Source organism: Perognathus longimembris, chromosome 4, assembly GCF_023159225.1.
Source record: "Perognathus longimembris pacificus isolate PPM17 chromosome 4, ASM2315922v1, whole genome shotgun sequence".
NCBI classification, from domain to species: Eukaryota; Metazoa; Chordata; class Mammalia; order Rodentia; family Heteromyidae; genus Perognathus; species Perognathus longimembris.
The window spans coordinates 83639810-83658586 of record NC_063164.1 but is presented as its reverse complement, the minus strand read 5'-3'; the positions used below and the strand labels follow the sequence as shown (position 1 = coordinate 83658586).

The 18777-nt window shown below is 38.9% G+C and overlaps 1 protein-coding gene across 1 annotated transcript in view; it reads right to left on the bottom strand.

Annotated features, from left to right (window-relative positions):
• Positions 1–18777, bottom strand: part of Mcm6 (minichromosome maintenance complex component 6) — a 40885-nt gene that overhangs the window by 2869 nt on the left and 19239 nt on the right. The window contains exons 9-16 of the mRNA XM_048345554.1: positions 16071–16212; positions 15277–15384; positions 13780–13935; positions 10426–10554; positions 8583–8744; positions 3862–3997; positions 3206–3361; positions 867–1006 (exon numbers count right to left, since the gene is read on the bottom strand). Coding sequence (XP_048201511.1) covers positions 867–1006; positions 3206–3361; positions 3862–3997; positions 8583–8744; positions 10426–10554; positions 13780–13935; positions 15277–15384; positions 16071–16212 — 1129 coding nt within the window. The remainder of the gene's footprint in view (positions 1–866; positions 1007–3205; positions 3362–3861; positions 3998–8582; positions 8745–10425; positions 10555–13779; positions 13936–15276; positions 15385–16070; positions 16213–18777) is intronic.

The following is an 18777-nucleotide window of genomic DNA, read 5'->3' as shown; positions in this document are numbered from 1 at the left end:
AGGACTGACCACTTGGGATTCATCATGAATTTAAACAGAACTGGGCATGTGGCTATACACTTTTTCTTCATCTTTTTTTTTGCCAATCCTGGGGCTTAAACTCAGGGCCTGGGCACTGTCCCTGGCTTCTTTTTGCTCAAGGCTAGCACTCTACTACTTGAGCCACAGCGCCGCTTCTGACCTTTTCTATATATGTGGTGCTGAGGAAGTAAACCCGGGTCTTCATGTATACTAGGCAATCACTCTACCACTAGGCCACATTCCAAGCCTGGCTGCACACTTTCCCTTCAACAATTTGAACTGTTGAGATATAGGTACAAGGAAAATTAAATTTACCTAAGGGTAGAGAGTAAAGTTTGAAAAATAAGAGAATGATTATGAGGCTTAGTAAAGGGAAAAAATAAGAATATGAGGAAGATGAAACAAAGAAATTAGGTGAAACTGGCAGGATGCCTACAAGCTCACTATATGCATATGGCTAATCAGGAGGAAAAGTAAATGGTTAAAAATACCCCATCAGGGATGACATGTCCAAAAAGAAATGTACTCTTTATCTGCCTTATGTAACTGTAACCCCTCTGTTCAACACCTTTATAATAATACAAACATTTACAAGAAAAGAAAAACGCCCAAACAGGGATAGGATATAACACAATAGGAGAGTGCTCCCCTAGTTTCACTTAGACCCTGGGCTGGATCTCTAAGATTGCCAACAACAACAACAACAACAACAGCCCTACCCAAAAAGATTCTAAAGTCTTCTTCCCAGATTTCATGTAAAGGAAAAAATTCTTAATGCTCAATCCTTAAAAAATCCAACTTCTTCCCTCATTAATACTAGAAAGCAAATGCAATTATGTACATACATAGTGTATGAGTCGATGAATGACTTTCTCTATGATTCTCTTTTTATTTATAAGTTCTTCTTCAGAGTCTATTTCTGATTCGATTTCCTTCAAGTACCAGTTAACAAGCTCACTCCTCTTTAACGCTGTCTCATCTTCCTCTGCAACAAAAAATATATTTTAATCTTTCCAGTAAACTGTATTGCTCATCCTTGAAGTTTATATACACATTAAGATAACATACAGATTAGATAACCATCAATCTGTCAGACAGCACATCTGCTCATAGAAGGTTTGCAATGTTCCTGAAATAACCTATTACATTACCTAAAAGTACATCATGCTTCATCTGGAAGAGGGGAAAAAAAACCCTAATAAAATAAATTGTAGAAAACAAGTTCTTGAAGCTATTAAGATTTCACAAATCGTGAAGAACTTCATCACATATTTCATTGCTTATGAGAATATTTGACAACAACTGAAAGCCTAAGTTAGGAATGAAGCAACAGAAAACAAATCTTCTTAAATGTAACTTTCCCCCTTTGGGAAGGGAAAGGCTTTATGGAACTAGAGCCAACTCACAAGTGAAATTCAGAGATGGCTACTGAAAATAAACAAATTAAAATTTTATTCTGGCAAGGTCTAGCCATACTGACTTAATTTTTGCTTTAGAAAGTCCAAGGTATAAGTCTCCATTTATAAGAAAGCCGGAATCTCGATAGTATTAGCTATCACAGATATAAAAGATACTAACAGAAAATTTTACTTAGTTTACATTCTAACAACTACAAATAAAATGTAAAATCAAAATAAAGAAATTTTAGTTGGTTGGGGAGGGGGGAGAAATTCAATGGTAGCTATGTGTTTTGCATGCACAAGGACCTGGGTACAACTCCAAAAACCAGCATATCAAAATGAACTCTGGGAATCAGAAGTAAGAGGTTCTTAGTATGCAGTCATTCCTATTTTTTTGTTTGTTTGTTTGTTTTTTTGGCCAGTCCTGGGCCTTGGACTCAGGGCCTGAGCACTGTCCCTGGCTTCTTTTTGCTCAAGGCTAACACTCTGCCACTTGAGTCACAGCGCCACTTCTGGCCATTTTCTGTATATGTGGTGCTGGGGAATTGAACCCAGGGCCTCATGTATACGAGGCAAGCGCTCTTGCCACTAGGCCATATCCCCAGCCCCCCTATTTTTTTCTTTCTGTTTTCTGTGCCCTTTGTCTTGTATATAAGCTTATCTGAACTGTGGAAGGAAAAGGGTATCACAGAAACAGCAGGACCAAGTGAACATAAGGCACCAATGATACTCACTAGACATCATGTTGGAAATGAACTTTATAACTTGGGTGGGAGGGGAGTAGGGAGTGTTAAGTGGGAGAAAATGAGGGGTAACAATGTCTAAAAAGAAATGTATTGTTTTCCCTACTTATGTAACTGTAACTCCCTTGTTCATCACCTTTACAATTAAAAAAATATATGCCTAAGTTCTTCTGAGTCTATTTCTCATTCCCCGCACTATCACTGTATCTCATCTGAGTATCCTGGAAACTGTATATACTGGTATTAGAACTAGGGAAGTGAAAGGGAATATCAAAATCGAGAGACAAGGGATAAAAAGACAAATGACTCCAAAAGCAATATTTGTACTTTTACTCATTTTAACCTGTAATGAAAGTATAGATTTCTTGGACTCAATGTGCCTAGAGAATATATTTATTTACATTTTGGCAGTACTAGGGTTTGAACTCAGGGCCTCATACTTAATAGGTGGACACTCTACTATTTCAGCATGTCCCCAGCACTTTTTGCTTTATTTTTCATGTAGTATCTTGAATTTTTATCCAGGGGTAGCCTTAGATTTCAATCCTCTTACTTATGGTCTTTCACTAAGCTAGGATCTTGCTAACTTTCTGTTGGCCTTCTACCAATATTGTCTCAATCTCTACCTTTCAAGTAGCTGGAACTACAGGCATGTACCACAACTCCAAGTCTCCAATGAAATATCAATACTCTAGGAGAACACCTGTTTTAAAATATAGCCATTGTAGTAATTTTGTATCTGCAAAAAGATTTGTGCTTCTTTATACGTTATCAGATCCAAAGATTCTGCGTCAAAATAGGCTGAAGACACTAACAAAAATGGTCTCTTAACCTTTACCTGACAATTAGTTAACTTGGTGGAGAAATCTTTAGGCTGTCAGGCTACACTGACATCCCACATAACTCTATTTTGCTAAAATGAGCCTATATAACAACTTATCAGGTCTTCTGACAGAACAATGCACTACTCAGCAATCAGAAGTGGCCATACACATACCATTTAATATAACATGTATGAGCAATATAAAAGTACAGCCTCACCTTCTTCCATCTTTCTGAGATGTAGCACAATAAGATTAGAGATTCGACAATACTCAGAGAAGCCCAGCCTTAAGGAGGGTTTGGAAACAGACTCTTGATTTATGTCTTCACTGTAGCCATTAATTCCATTCACATGGACAGGGCTGTCAGCATGACCTGTGTGAAAAGTTAACCAGTTGTTTCTGTGCTTTAGTATCTACTTGCCAAGCATCGACTTCTAAATGTTTAATATGAATTTCAGAAATGTAAAATATAATAATTTTACAAATAATTAGAAGCAAATTTATCAACTCTACTAGCAAAAACAACTACATTGGGAAGAATGAGGGATGAGATTTAATATTAAATCAATTTGCAGTATTATGTACTAAATAAAAAATTCTAATAATACGCTTGAAAAATATTTATATTTCAAGAGCAAAATACTACAAATGAGGGTGCTGGTCAAAGGACTTAAGCCTACTATGCCATTTTGGTATATTTATCTTTCAAGCATATGTATTTTATATAAACTACTTTCACTTCATTAATTTCACTTTTAAACATTATACTTTCACAACACCCAGTTTTTTCTGTTTGCTATAATCATCTCATAACCACTGATAAATTCAACTGAACTACAAGACACTGCAAAAAACTAGTCCCTAATATCTCACCATTGGTTCCTCCTGGACCCTCATCTACTTCCATTTGGGTCTCTTCCTCTTGATCTAGATTGACATCAGGCGTTTCAACCCGGATGATTGATTTATTCAGTAACCGAAAGGCTTCCTTCACATGCTTAGGTTGGACCTAAACCAGTAATGATGAGGTAATTCAGTCATTTGACATGTCAATAAAAACACATACAATAAGCTCACCAGAATGGATAACATGACTGACAATATCAAGTATTGGCAAGCAAAAATGTGAATTTAACTTTTTTGTAACTCTAGAGCTTGAGCCCAGGATTTTATACATACTAATAAACAAATACTCTACCAGTTGGTTTTCTATGACAGGGTGACCTTGAAGTTTCAATCCTCTTCCCTCTCTTCCTCTGGAGTGCTAAGGCATGTCACATCATGTCTGGATATAATAAGGAGTGTTATACAATAAAAATGCCAACTTAGTCAGGTGTCAGCAGCTCACACTTGTAATCCTAGCTACTTAGGAGGCTGATATCTGAGGATCACAGTTTGAAGCCTGATCAGGAAAGCCCAAGACTTTTATCTCCAATTAAACACCAAAAAGCTGGAAGTGGTGGTATGACTCAAAGGGTAAGGCAAAAATCTGTGCACAAAAGTTCAAGGACAGCATCTAAGCCTTGAGTTCAAGCCCCAGGACTTGCACAAACAAAAAGGACAACAAACCCAAAACAACAACAGCAATCTTACCAAATTTAGCCAGGTGCTGGTGGCCCACACCTGTGAAACAAGCTACTTAGGAGGCTAAGATGTGAGAGTTGTGGTTTGAAGCCAGCCAAGAAAAGTTCATGATACTCTTACTTCCAATGAACTACCAAAAAGCAGGAAGTGGTGGTATGGCTAAAGTTGCAGCCTTGGATGGGAAAGGTCAAGCCAGAGAGGGAAGCCTCAAGCTCAAGCCTCTGGCACAAACAGAAAAAACAAAACCAGGGGCCAGGGAATGTGGCTTCCAGTATAGTGCTTGCCTAGCGTGCATGAAGCCCTGGGTTCGATTCCTCAGCACCACATAAACAGAAAAGGCGAGAAGTGGGCACTGTGGCTCAAGAGGTAGAATTGCTAGCCTTGAGCAAAAAGAAGCCAGGGACAGTGCTGAGGCCCTCAGTTCAAGCCCCAGGACTGGTAAAAACAAACAACAACAACAAAAAAAAAACAGGTGCCAGTGGTTCATGCTCTAATCCTAGAGGATTCTAGGACTTTTGCCTCAAGAGGGTGAGATCTGAGGGTCTAGGTTCAAAGCGAGCCTGGGTAGGGAAGTCCTTGAGACTCTTATGTTCAATTAACCACTAAAAAAACACCAAGTGGAGCTGTGGCTCAAAGTGGTACAGCATGAACCTTGAACACAAGAGCTCAGGGACAGTGCCCAGGCCCTCACTGAGTTCAAGCCCCACAACCAACCAAAAAAAACCCCAAACAAATAAACTGCCAAGCACCATAGCTCACATCTGTATTCCTTGCTACTCAGGAGGCAGAGATCTTGAGGATTGAGGTTCAAAGAGAGCCATGAGACTTTGATCTCCAATTAGCTACCAAAAAGCTAAAAGTAGAGCTGTGGCTCCAGTGGCAGCCTTGAGCAAAAAAGCACAGGAACAGTGCCCAGGACCTGATTCCAAGCTCCAGGACTGACTGACACACTGACACTGACACACACACACACACACGTTTGTAACAATGAAAAGAAAATAATGATTTGAGTCACCACTGGCTCGTGTCTATAGTCCTAGAAGACGTATAGGATTGTGGTTTTAAGCTAATTTGTCAGAAAGTCTCAAGATTCTACCTTCAATTAATTAGCACAAGTCAGGCTGGAGGTGGGGCTCAACTGGTAGAGCAAGCTGGGCAAGTGCTCATGGCTCCGAGTTTAAGTACCAGTAACAAAGTGGTAAGGGGAAGGGGGAGCTAATTCTACATTTAAAATAAAAAGACATAGATTTAGTCAAAACTCTATTTCTCCTGACTTTAACCTTATACTAAAATAAATCTATCAAGTACAACTTCTAACACTAATTTGAGCAAAATGTTTGGCTATTATCTATCACCTACAGAATGCCAGGCTATATATAGAACTACAAATGATATGACTCAAGGGCCAGCTAGCTCTACTAATATGAGTATGGCTTCTCTTCCTCAAAACATTAATGATGGTTACAATTTCTAAAAGACGTTCTTTCTACAGCAACTCTACATGGGGTTCACTGGATCATTATGACCTGGGATCTCAGTTGTCCCCAACAATAGAAAGGAAAGCTCTAGAGATTCTTGACCCAGAGCTGTACCCTATGGCAGCACAAAGACAGACTGCAACTCTCCATTCCTTAAGATTTCAAGGTTTCAAGTCCTTGAGGAGTCAATGATAGGTAGTAGGTATGAGATAGTTATATACTAATAGAACTTAAAGTGAAAAGTTCTGTTTAGTGTTTATGTGCTCAGAGCTCTCTCTCTTAAAACCATGATTGCTTGTACTGTAGGCTGAACTTTTACCAATAAGGAGGAAACCTAATGTGGAATGCTAAGAGAAGACCTGGTGGTGTAGGCTGGGGATATGGCCTAGTGGCAAGAGTGCTTGTCTCTGATCTCTAACCAGCCAAATGCTGGAAGTGGAGCTCAAGTGGTAGAGTACTAGCCTCGAGCAGAAGTGCTCAGGGACAGTGCCCAGGCCCTGAGTTCAAACCCAGTGAATGCCAATGGGGGCAAGCCACCCCAGCAACAAGCACCTAGACCACTGGGACTCAGCCAGTTCCGGGAACAAGGATCAGGGAGAGGAGTAAGAGGAGAATTATGTCACATCCTAAATGGAGTCACTTTGTCTCGCCCTTTCAAAATTAATCAGAGCCGGGGGATCAAGAGATAGTAGCTTGTCCATCTAATGTCCATGCCTGAGTATAAGAACTGTCCAAGTAATCCAATTTTTAATTTTGTGCCCTAAACCCTTCCTTTTGCCTTAATTTTTTTTTCTGTCCATCCCCTGCCTCATGAGACTTCTTCCAGGCTTCATTCAAGGACTGGCATCTACCACCAAGGGACCCTGCTGCTCGCCTTCTCCAGGAGAGGCCACATTTCTGCCTTTTACCCCTAATGCCGACGCCCCTTGTCAGCAGGAAGCAGCCAGAGAGAGTCTTCGTCCTTTTTCATTACTATTAAAAGGCTGGAATGTTAGGTCCTCTCCCTGAGGGCTACATGCAGATGCCCCCACCTCATTAAGTCTCCACCCAGTTCCTTTTCATTACTATTAAAAGGCTGGAATGTTAGGTCCTCTCCCTGAGGGCTACATGCAGATGCCCCCACCTCATTAAGTCTCCACCCAGTTACCTGGGTAACCTGCAGACCTGGAGGCAGTTACCTCCCCTTTCCCTGAGGTCACCTCCTAATCCACCTGGCCACACCCCTTGCCCCTGCCCTAAATAAAGCAGGGCTGGGTGGGGGTCTCTCTCTCTCTCTCTCCCTTCTCTCTGGCCATGGATCATCTTGGCCACAGGCCAGCAGTTCGGTAATAAACTTTCTCTCCTGCCTGGAAAAAAAAAAAGAGTGCTTGTCTCGTATACATGAGGCCCTGGGTTCAATTCCCCAGCACCACATATACAGAAAATGGCCAGAAGGGGCGCTGTGGCTCAAGTGGCAGAGTGCTAGACTTGAGCAAAAAGAAGTCAGGGACAGTGCTCAGGCCCTGAGTCCAAGCCCCAGGACTGGCCAAAAAAAAAAAAAAAGAGAGAGAAGACCTGGTGCAATGGTAAAGCACCAGCCTTAAGCAGAAAAAGGCAAGCAAGACAACTAGAACACATGTACATGTATGTACATGCACACACATAAAAACAAAATACCCAAATCTTTCTTCTGACTTAAAGGAAGAAAAGCAACTTTTGTTGAAGCAGATGAAGGACTTCTACAATCCCTTTTCCCCTCAATACTCACTGACATATGCCTGTGAAACTCTTAGTTCTAAGAGCAATTTAAAAACCATAGAGCTTTTTCATGCTGCAGTATTCACAACAGCCAAGTTATAGAAACAGCCCAAAAAAGAACTTAAAAAAAAAAAAAGAAACAGCCCAGCTGCCCTACAACAGATGAGTGGATCAATAAAATGTGGTGCATATACAAAACAGAATTTTAATGACTCATTAGAAACATTGTCCCAAAAATGTTATGTACTCATCACCTCACTTATGAAATGGTAACCCCTCTATACAACAGCTTAGTAACAATAAAATTATAGTAAAAAATATAGGAAAATAAAAACCATGGAGAATGATGGTGTGCATCTAGAATCCCAGCAACCAGGAGACTGATACACAAGATGTTCAGTTCTAGGCCAGCTTGGACTGCATAGCAAGATCTTGTCTCAGACAAAAACCAACCAACCAAAATCCAACCAATCAACCCCAAGACTGCAGATATAGCTCAAGTTCAATGTGTGCTTCATGTGTAAAAGGTCCTGGGTTAAATCCTCATCACATACAAAAAGAATAACCAAGACACACTGTAACAAACCCAATGAGAAGTTTTGAGTCCTGAGGTTACATTAAATGCTTGATAGCAGCCCCCCAAGGGAATTATGTCATATATTTTGTGAGCATTCCAACAGTTTCATAAAACAATCTATGACTAATTATAGAATGTCCCATGGCAAAGATGATAATATGCCTACAAACCAAGAAATCAATTTCTCTGTTCTCATCAGGTCACAGTGACTTCGATACCTCATCACAGCAGTGCATTCGAGCCATAGCTTCAGAAAGCCGGATCATGCTCTCAAGCTGACGCACTGTAATCCTCCACGAAGACTTGGTTACTCCAGAACCATCCCTCTGGCGAAGGCGTTTATACTGTTCCACAATGAAGTCCTGTGACTCTTTGGAAATCTGTTTCAAAACAGTAATCAAAGTAGAGAAACATTTCTACTTCAGGAGAGCTGTATTAAATATACAATTAAGAATATTCCAGATGAAAATATTTAAGAACTGAGAAGGTTGAAACTTTTGAAATGAAGTACTACAGAAATATTTTTGAAAATAAATATTAGAGAGGCCTGTGAATTTTATGTAGAAGTTTATGGATATGAACACAGCAGACTTAAGCCAAGGACCATTTCTAAAGGATGTCTAAAGAAACTAAAGTAAGATGTAAAAAACCATTAAGCAAATCAATGGTCAGACTGTTCTTGAAGCTAAAGTATTAAGTACATGTTGTCTTTGGGAGAAAAGGATGTCAGCATGTGTTTTTATAGCAGCTATTTCCTTAAGCTAGTTTTGGCTTATATTTGAAAGATGCTTAGTTTCTCAGAGCAAAGAGTTCAAAACTTGGGAACTTGCTAGGGGAGGTGCTTTACTACTTGAGCCACTCTGCCTGTCCCAACCCTTATTATTATTATTTTTTACTAGTCCTGGTACTTGAACTCAGGGCCTGGACATTGTCCTTGAGATTCTTTTTCTCAAGGCTAGTGCTTTACTACTTGAGCACAAAGCCATTTTCAGCTTTTTTCTGAGTTTACTGGGGGAAAAAAAGCCTCTAAGAATTTCCTTCCCGGGCTTGCTTTGAACTGTGATCCACAGGTCTCGGCCTCCTGAGTAGTTAGGATTACAGGCCTGAGCCACCAGCTCCTGGCCAACCCTTAGTTAACAATAACTTTAAATTTAAGTCAGATAATAATGTAAAAACTTAATTAGAACAAAGCAAAATTTCTCCTCATATTCAATTTCCAAAAATGCCAAGCAATGAACCAGATGCACAATGTAGAAGTTTTACAAATAAATTTCTAAATCAGCACCAGTGGCTCAGGCCTGAAATTTTAGAAACTTGGGAGGCTGAAATCTGAGGATCACAGTTAGAATCCAGCCCAGGAAGGAAAGTCTTTAAGATCGTAACTTCAGTTAACCACCAAAAAAGCTAGAAGCTGACCTGTTAATCTTTAGCAGAAAAGCCCTGGATGTTGTTTAAGACCAAGAACTGGAACATTTAAAAGCAAAAAACTGTCTAGTTGAGTATCCTGGACCCAATACAAATTCAATTCAGCAAATCTATTATATAAAATTACTATTTTATAATAAAATAAGAGTTCAAATTCACCATAGCATCCCAAAGGTCTCCACTGTTTTCTTCAGAGAAAGATTTAGGATCATTTGTTTAATCTATTGATATAGGCAAGATTCCTAGTATTAATAGTTGAAATAAAAGGATGTTGTTCAGTTTCCCAAAACTCTTCTATAGAAGTACTGAGTATCTAGTAAAAAGCTCTAAAAATATAAGAAATAAAACAGACAAAAAAAATCCTTGCCAAACTTAGGGAGATTTACAAAACAGAATAGCTGGATTTTGTAGCACACCTATAATGGCAGTACATCTGTAATCTCAAGAGGCTAGGGTATGATTAAGTTTGAATCCAGCCAAGGCTACATAGCAAAAGCCTATCTCAAAACCAAAACCAACCTAAATCCAAACAGAAGACAAACAGTATAGTTCACTTAATTTCCACATAACCCATTTGTTTAAACCCAACTTTAATATATGTATTATTCCCTATCCCAGTACAAAAGGGCAAGTTACCTTGGGTTTAAACTGTCGCGCAAAAAGAAGATATCTTCTGATATCATCAAGGGAATAGACTCGATCAATCGATTCCTCAATTCTCGAATGTAAGTCTACAATACGCCTGGCAATAGCATAATCTATAACCTAATTTAAAAACAAGAAAAATGGTCACAGCACTATCTAATCCAGACTATCTCAGGCAATAAGAACAAACTCTAATATTAATATGTCACTGAAAATGAGTAGGAATCAAGTTCTTGGGGAAACTTTTTAAAGTTCAATTAAAAAATATACCAAAAGAATGAACTGACTTGGGCTGGGAATATGGCCTAGTGGCAAGAGTGCTTGCCTCGTATACATGAAGCCCTGGGTTCGATTCCCCAGCACCACATATATAGAAAACGGCCAGAAGTGGCGCTGTGGCTCAAGTGGCAGAGTGCTAATCTTGAGCAAAAAATAAAAATAAAATAATAATAGTAATAATAACCTTTGTAGAGCCAACATTTTATTGGGCTCTTGTTATATGTTCTAGTATGCTAAGTAAATAATAGTAACCTTACTTTATAGATAAGTAAATTGAGGCCAAAAAGCTTACTGATTTTATCTACAGGTACAATAAGTAGCACAGATAGGATTTAAATAGTCTTGCTTCAGTTTTAGCTGCTACATCACAAAGATAATTACAAGACAATTCCAAAACTGTTAGCATCAGGGGAAAAAATATATAGAGATAGCAAATAAGAAAACAGGGAGAAATGTTAATACGTGAATCAGATAAAGGCCATCTAAGTTTTCTTTTTTTGGCTAGTCCTGGGACTTTAACTCAGGGCCTGGGCACTGTCTCTAAGCTTCTTTTGCTCAAGACTAGCACTTTACCACTTGAGCCACAATGCAACTTACAGCTTGCTTCATGCATGCAATGCAAGCACTCTATCACTAAGCCACATTCCCATCTTAGTTTTCTATACACTATTTCTTCCAAGTTAGTTCTTTCTTTTTTTTTTTTTTGGGGGGGGGGGGCAGTCCTGGGCCTTGGACTCAGGGCCTGAGCACTGTCCCTGGCGTCTTTTTGCTCCGCCACTTGAGCCACAGTGCTGCTTCTGGTCGTTTTCTATATATGTGGTGCTGTGGAATTGAACCCAGGGCTTCATGTATATGAGGCAAGCACTCTTGTCACTAGGCCATATTCCCAGCCCTCTTCTAAACCAGTTCTACATAATACATTTCTTACAACATTTAACAAATTATTTTGTGGGTACTGGGGTTGAAATCAGTGCCTTGTGCTTGCTTAGTAGGTATCCCACCCCATGAGCCATGCCTCTAGTCTAGATTTTTCCTGGTTATTCTGGAAATAAAGAGTCTCATGGACTTTTCTTCCTAGGCTTGTTTTGAACAGTGATCCTCTGTATCTCAGCCTACAGCCTCTTGAGTAGCTAAGATTACAGTATTTTTAACTACTAAGGGCAACACAGATCAAGATGCACTGAGCTTGTAAATATTTTGAATTGAAATCTCTCTGTACAACTACTTAAAAGATAAAAAAAATTAAATTAAAAAAATGGTAACTGGGGGCTGGGAATATGGCCTAATGGTAAAGTGCTCGCCTTGTATACATGAAGCCCTGGGTTCGATTCCTCAGAAACATATATATAGACAAAGCCAGAAATGGCACTGTGGCTGAAGTGGTAGAGTGCTACCATAAAACAAACAAACAAACAAAAAACTTAAAAAAAAATCACTCATCCAGGCACTGGTGGCTCACTCCTGTAATACTAGCTACTCAGGAGGCTGAGATATGAGGATGGCAGTTTGAAATCAGCCCAGGCAGGAAAGTCATCAGACCCTTATCTCCAACTAACCACCAGAAAATCAGAGTGGCACTGTGGGCTCAAAGTGGTGGAGCACTATAGCCTTGAGAGAAAAGTTTAGGGACAGAGCCCAGGCCCCGAGTTCAAGCCTCACAACCAATCAAAAAAAATTTTTTTAATTGAGAAAAATATTACTAACTAGAAAGTTTATGAATTGATCCTCTAATAACTCATTTATGAACAGAAAAGTATGAAAAGACAATTCTTCATTATTAGGTTAATATAGATCTATGTACTTAAAAAAGAAAGTCCTCCATTTACACAATGAAAGCCAGGTTTTATTTAGATAGCATCTGAAGTTCCATTCCATGTTTTACACTGCCTGCTCAAATGGAAAATCTTCACATTGAACAACTTAAAGTACAGTTTACAACATTAGCACTTTCTATTTTTAAGTAAAAATAATCCTAGAATTTTTCATTTAATTTTGTTTTTTGGGGAGGAAAGAGAGAATAAAGAAATTCATTTAAATGTTAAAAGTACTGAATTATCAGCTAAGAAAAGGTAATATCCAACAGCTTGGGAAAAAATAAGAGGATGAATGACTAATTATTTGGAATAAGGAAATTGATATCCTAATTTCTTCTAAGCTAACTAGAAATTCAAATGAAAAATAAACATTTCAGAGAAGCTGGATGCCAGTAGCTCATGCCTGTAATCCTACCTCATCAGGAGGCTGGGATCTGAGGACAGCAGTTCAAAGCCACCTCGGGCAGGAAAAGTCTATGAGACTCTTTTTTATGCCAGTCCTGGGCTTGAACTCAGAGCAGGGCAGAACCTGGGCACTGTCCCTTAGCTTCTTTTGCTCAAGGCTAGCACTCAGTGCCACTTCTGTCTTTTTCTGTGTATGTGGTACTGAGGAATCAAACCCAGGGCTTCATACATACTAAGCAAGCACTTTACCACTAAGCTACATTCCCAGTCCTCCATGAGACTCTTATCTCCAATTAACTACCAGAAAACCAGAAGTGGCACTGTGGCTCAAGCGGTAGAGCATTAACCTTGAGCTGAAGAGCTCAGGGCCCAGAGTTCAACCCCACAACCACCAACAACAAAAAATTCAGAGAATCCAGGTGTGGCAACGTACACTTATAATCCCAAGACTTCATAATTTAAGACAAGGGAATCTTAACTTTGAGGTCAGCCTGGACTACACAGAGAATCTACCTAGACCTATACTGAACCCTCCCACAAACAAAACAAAAACAAGGCGGGGAATCAGTGTGGCTGGCAATCAACTGTAGTTTCTTTTCTCTGAGAATTAAAAACAGTAACAAAACCAAAACACTATTTTCAATGCCACTGTACCGAAGCATCAATTAAAATGACCATTGTGAGTTGTTTACTAACTCCTTTGCTCACTCTTATGCTACTTAAAGGAAATAAAAGCTCAATGTATGTACATGCACCAGCTGTTGAGCACTGACCCTTCAGGCTTGTTTCATTCAATTATCAAAATTGGAGGGGAAAAAAAAAGGAAACTAACAGCTAATGTGGTTACCTCATTGCATTCATCTACCAAGATAAAGAAGAGATCAAATCGAGACATGATAGGAGCTGACAAATTTATATTCTGTTTCAATGACTTTGATCTGTCATAGTGTCCACTGACTGGATTTGCTGCTGCCAAGATGGATGTCCGGGCATTCAAAGTTGCCTGACCGGAAAAGAAAAAAAAAAAAAAAGATGTTTAAAAGAATGAGTAATATTTTACCTACTAATATAAAAATTAAAGCCTGGTAAATCAACAGTATAGCAAACAGGCACTCCTACACAAACAACGCTAGTGGTATTTATGTGCACCCTTTAAACAAGAACTTTTGCTACGCATTTATCTTACAACTAGGTAAAAGAAGATGTGTTTGTGAATGTTCATTATAGTTCATAATACAAAAGACTGAAAGGCACTCTTTCAAAATCTAAAGAACGAAACTATGATATATTACACTTGAATATCACGGCATACAAACAAATAAAAAGTTGATCTAGAATGTGCTGATATGGAAAGACTGACAGAAATGAAATAAATATCCCTAATAGGACATGTACTCTCTATATATGTAGGACATATACTCAATACCTGTTTACTGTACTAAAAAGTTAGAGGGGAATATTGTCACTAGATTTATACTTTATTGTAATACTTAATTTTTTCTTTCTCAAATTTATTGCTGTATTTAAAAAGTTTAAGATTCTTTCTAATAGGGCTACAATATTTTTTTCATTTAAATATGTCAATTTTTTTTAGCAATGTTGACGAGTTATTTTTGCAAGAAACATGCTTCAAAGAATATGTAAACTTTTGTCCACAACAAGTTTTTTTTTTTTTTTTTTTTTTTTTTTTTTTGCCAGTCCTGGGGCTTGGACTCCAGGCCTGAGCACTGTCCCTGGCTTCTTTTTGCTCAAGGCTAGCACTCTGCCACTTGAGCCACAGCGCCACTTCTGGCCATTTTCTATATATGTGGTGCTGAGGACTCGAACCCAGGGCCTCATGTATATGAGGCAAGCACTCTACCACTAGGCCATATCCCCAGTTCCCCCACAACAAGTTTTGAGAAATGAAATGCTAATAAACATTTTGTTAGCACTACTATTTTGACATAGTAAATACTTTTACACAGTACCTTAATCTCTACTTTGGATAGTTCTAAGGGTTATACTGTCCATCTTAAAAACAACAAATGTCGGGCTGGGAATATGGCCTAGTGGCAAGAGTGCTTGCCTCCTACACATGAAGCTCTCGGTTCATTCCCCAGCACCACATATATGGAAAACGGCCAGAAGGGGCGCTGTGGCTCAGGTGGCAGAGTGCTAGCCTTGAGCGGGAAGAAGCCAGGGATGGTCCTCAGGCCCTGAGTCCAAGGCCCAGGACTGGCAAAAAACAAAACAAAACAACAACAACAAAAAAAAACAAATGTTGAAGCAACAGATCCTCTATTACTATACTAATCTACAAAATTTAAGCATAATGCAGAGGAACAAAAGTGGATACACATACCTTTACACCTGCTTTAGTGATGGATATAGTCTGCTGTTCCATAGCTTCATGAATAGCAACTTGATCTCGCACATCCATCTTATCAAATTCATCAATACAACACACACCCTATAACAAACACATCTAGCATTAAAAACTGCCTTGAAGATGTAAAAATGACTAACAAGTTTATCTCCACAGACAATCAAACAAGTGGAAAATAGTTCAATAGATCTCAGAGCTAAAGCTAGCTAGTTCAATAGACCTCAGAGCAAAAGCTAACTATAAATATACTGATACTACCTCAGTGTCAAAGTAGCCTAGCCAGGGTCACTTCAACATTAATTTTTCGGATATGAAAGTGGAATATAATGAATATAAACTTGTATTACCATAACTTACATGCATACATAGGTTAAAGTGATCAATACAAAATACATGGATAATGAAATATATGCCAGTGTACAGAATTTATATATATAGATGTCAATCTGCAAAACAAAAACTGAGAAGCACTAATCAAGCATCACACATGTTCAGAGAAGCTGTCTACTCAATAATGAAATATATGCCAGTATACAGAATTATTTATATAGACGTTAGTCTGCAAAACAAAAACTAAGAGTTCAGAGAAGCTGTCTAGAGATACTCAAAAGTACTGATTAATGTTGACAATCACAAATTAATTCTAGATTAATAAAACTAAATTATGTACTAAAGGCTGCTTTTTTTTCCCACCAAAAGATCTTACTTAATCTTATGAGTTGAGTAAGGGGTATTGACTCTTTATATCCAAGAGTACAAAATGTTCTTACATTATCAGCCAGCATCAAAGCTCCAGCCTCAATCACAAATTCATGAGATTCTTCATCTCTTACAACAGCTGCTGTTAAACCAGCAGCACTGGATGCTTTGCCACTGGTGTAGACAGCTCTGGGGCTGAACTCTTCCACATGCCTGTTCAACATTACCAAATAGACTCATTAGTATGTGATTACATAGCATCTTTTCCAAAAATATTTCTGATAGCGGTTATGTCCCTCAACAATTCAAAATTCTGTGAGAACATCTGTTAAGCTCAAGCAATTTGTAAAGACATGCCACAGATAAATGGGAAGCTTCAACTCCTTTGGCTTTTTAAATAGATCTATTACTGTCAAGCAGGAAATAAAGAACACCATACAACTGGTAAAAATACCAATTTTATAACACTTTAGGAACAATAATCTACTTCAAGATTTTGCAACTAGTCTTACAAGCTCTAATACTGACCCCTAGGGCTGAGTGACCTATGAGAATTGTGTTCTGTATGAAGCATATTCCCAAAGGCTTATGTGGCCCCGAAGGCTTGATTCCTAACTGCTGGTTCCAATCATGAAGAAGGAATTAGATTATGAGGGCTCTGACCTAATCAATTGATTAGTCTTTTACAATGCTCTACCTCACCACAGGCCCCAAGGCTGTGCAGTCAAATGATCTTGGACTAACCTCTGAAACTGAATCCTTTGTTTATTTGTTATTTGTGATAGTGAGAGAAAACTAACAATGTAATGAAATATTATTCAGCAATGAAATAAAATTTTGACAAATTTTACAACATGATGAAACTCTGAAAGCTTTATGTAAAGCAGAAGCCTAAAGACCATATATTGTAATTCCACTTACATGGAACGTCCAAGTTGATACAGTACATTACCTGTTTCTACCAGGGAAAATGGGGAGTAACTACTAATTGAAAGCGTTTCTTTTGGGTAATAAAAATATCCTATTCTAGGGGCTGGGAATATGGCCTAGTGGCAAGAGTGCTTGCCTCGTATGCATGAGGCCCTGGGTTCGATTCCTCAGCACCACATATACAGAAAATGGCCAGAAGTGGTGCTGTGGCTCAAGTGGCAGAGTGCTAGCCTTGAGCAAAAAAGAAGCCAGGGACAGTGCTCAGGCCCTGAGTTCATGGCCTAGGACTGGCCCCCGCCCACCAAAAAAAAAATCCTATTCTAAACTTAGTTCAATGATGGTTTTACAATCCCGTAATGACATTGGAAACATTAAATTATATGCTTTAAAGGGGTGAACTTTATGGTACACAATTTAAGTTGTATTTCAGTAAACATGCTAAAAAAACCCTCACTATATACATACATATGTATACATATATGTACATATATGTATATGTATATATAAAAGGCCCAAGAAAATCATATACAGTACAATACTGTTATCAGAAGCAATACAGTGAATATCTTTTGTTTGTTTTGGAAAGGCAGGGGTATAGGAAATGAAAAGACTTTTAAAAGTGTTTTTTTTAAACAAAGAACTGTTACTTTCAAATCTAAAACTCAGTCAGTGTGCAGAAGGATAGGGTTTAATCCCAAGCACCACGAAGACAAAACAATCCAGTCTGTGATATACTTGAAGGAAATAGTCATAAAATTCAGAACAGCTAGACATGGTGCTACCATCCGCCAAGTTTGTTTCAACAGGTTATTGTGGCTACTGAGATGGAGAGGACTAAGATTCTATTACCTAAGGCCAGCCTAGGTGCAAGACCCCTTCAAACCATTAAAAATCTGGGCACAGGTGGTACATACCTGTCAAATAGTGACTTAGAAAGTGTAAGAGACTTGCCTGGGTAAAAAAGCAAGACCCCACCAGAAAGGTAACTAAAGAAAAAAGGGTTGAAAGCACGGGTCCAATGGGTAGAATACATGTTTAACAAGTGCAAGACCCTGAGTTCAAATCACAGTTTTTCCAAAACAAAACAAAAAACAAGTTCTACAACAATAATGCACCATGTGGGGCTGGGATGGGAATATGGCTTAGTGGTAGAGTGCTGGTCTAGAATTCATGAAGCCCTGTGTTCAATTCCTCAGTACAACATAACCAGAAAAAGGTGGAAGTGGTGCTGTAGTTCAAGTGATACAGAGCTAGCCTTGAGTACAGAGAGGCTCGGGACAGAGCCTAGGCTCAGTTCAAGCCCCAGGATTGGCAAAAAAAAAAAAAAAAAACCCACAAAAATCCTTGTTACAAATCATTTAAAGAAATTACAGGGGCTGGGGATATGGCCTAGTGGCAAGAGTGCTTGCCTTGTATACATGAGGCCCTGGGTTCGATTCCCCAGCACCACATACACAGAAAATGGCCAGAAGTGGCGCTGTGGCTCAAGTGGCAGAGTGCTAGCCTTGAGCAAGAAGAAACCAGGGACAGTGCTCAGGCCCTGAGTCCAAGCCCTAGGACTGGCCAAAAAAAAAAAAAAAAAAAAAAAATTACAGGAAAAAGCAGCTAATGTAGTATAAAAGAATCACGTCTCATCTATAAATTGGGCAAGAAGCTAGGCATGTAGCATACATGTGTAATTGCAGTGAGACTGAACTAGGAAGATCACCAAGTTCCAAGCTAGCAGACCTTGTCTCAAAAAACAAAACAAACCAAAGAAGTTGGGCAAGAAGTTTTGTTCACCTCCTTGAGATGTATCACATATTTGTTGGTGTCAACAGAATAAGATGTAACACAGCATTGGAAACA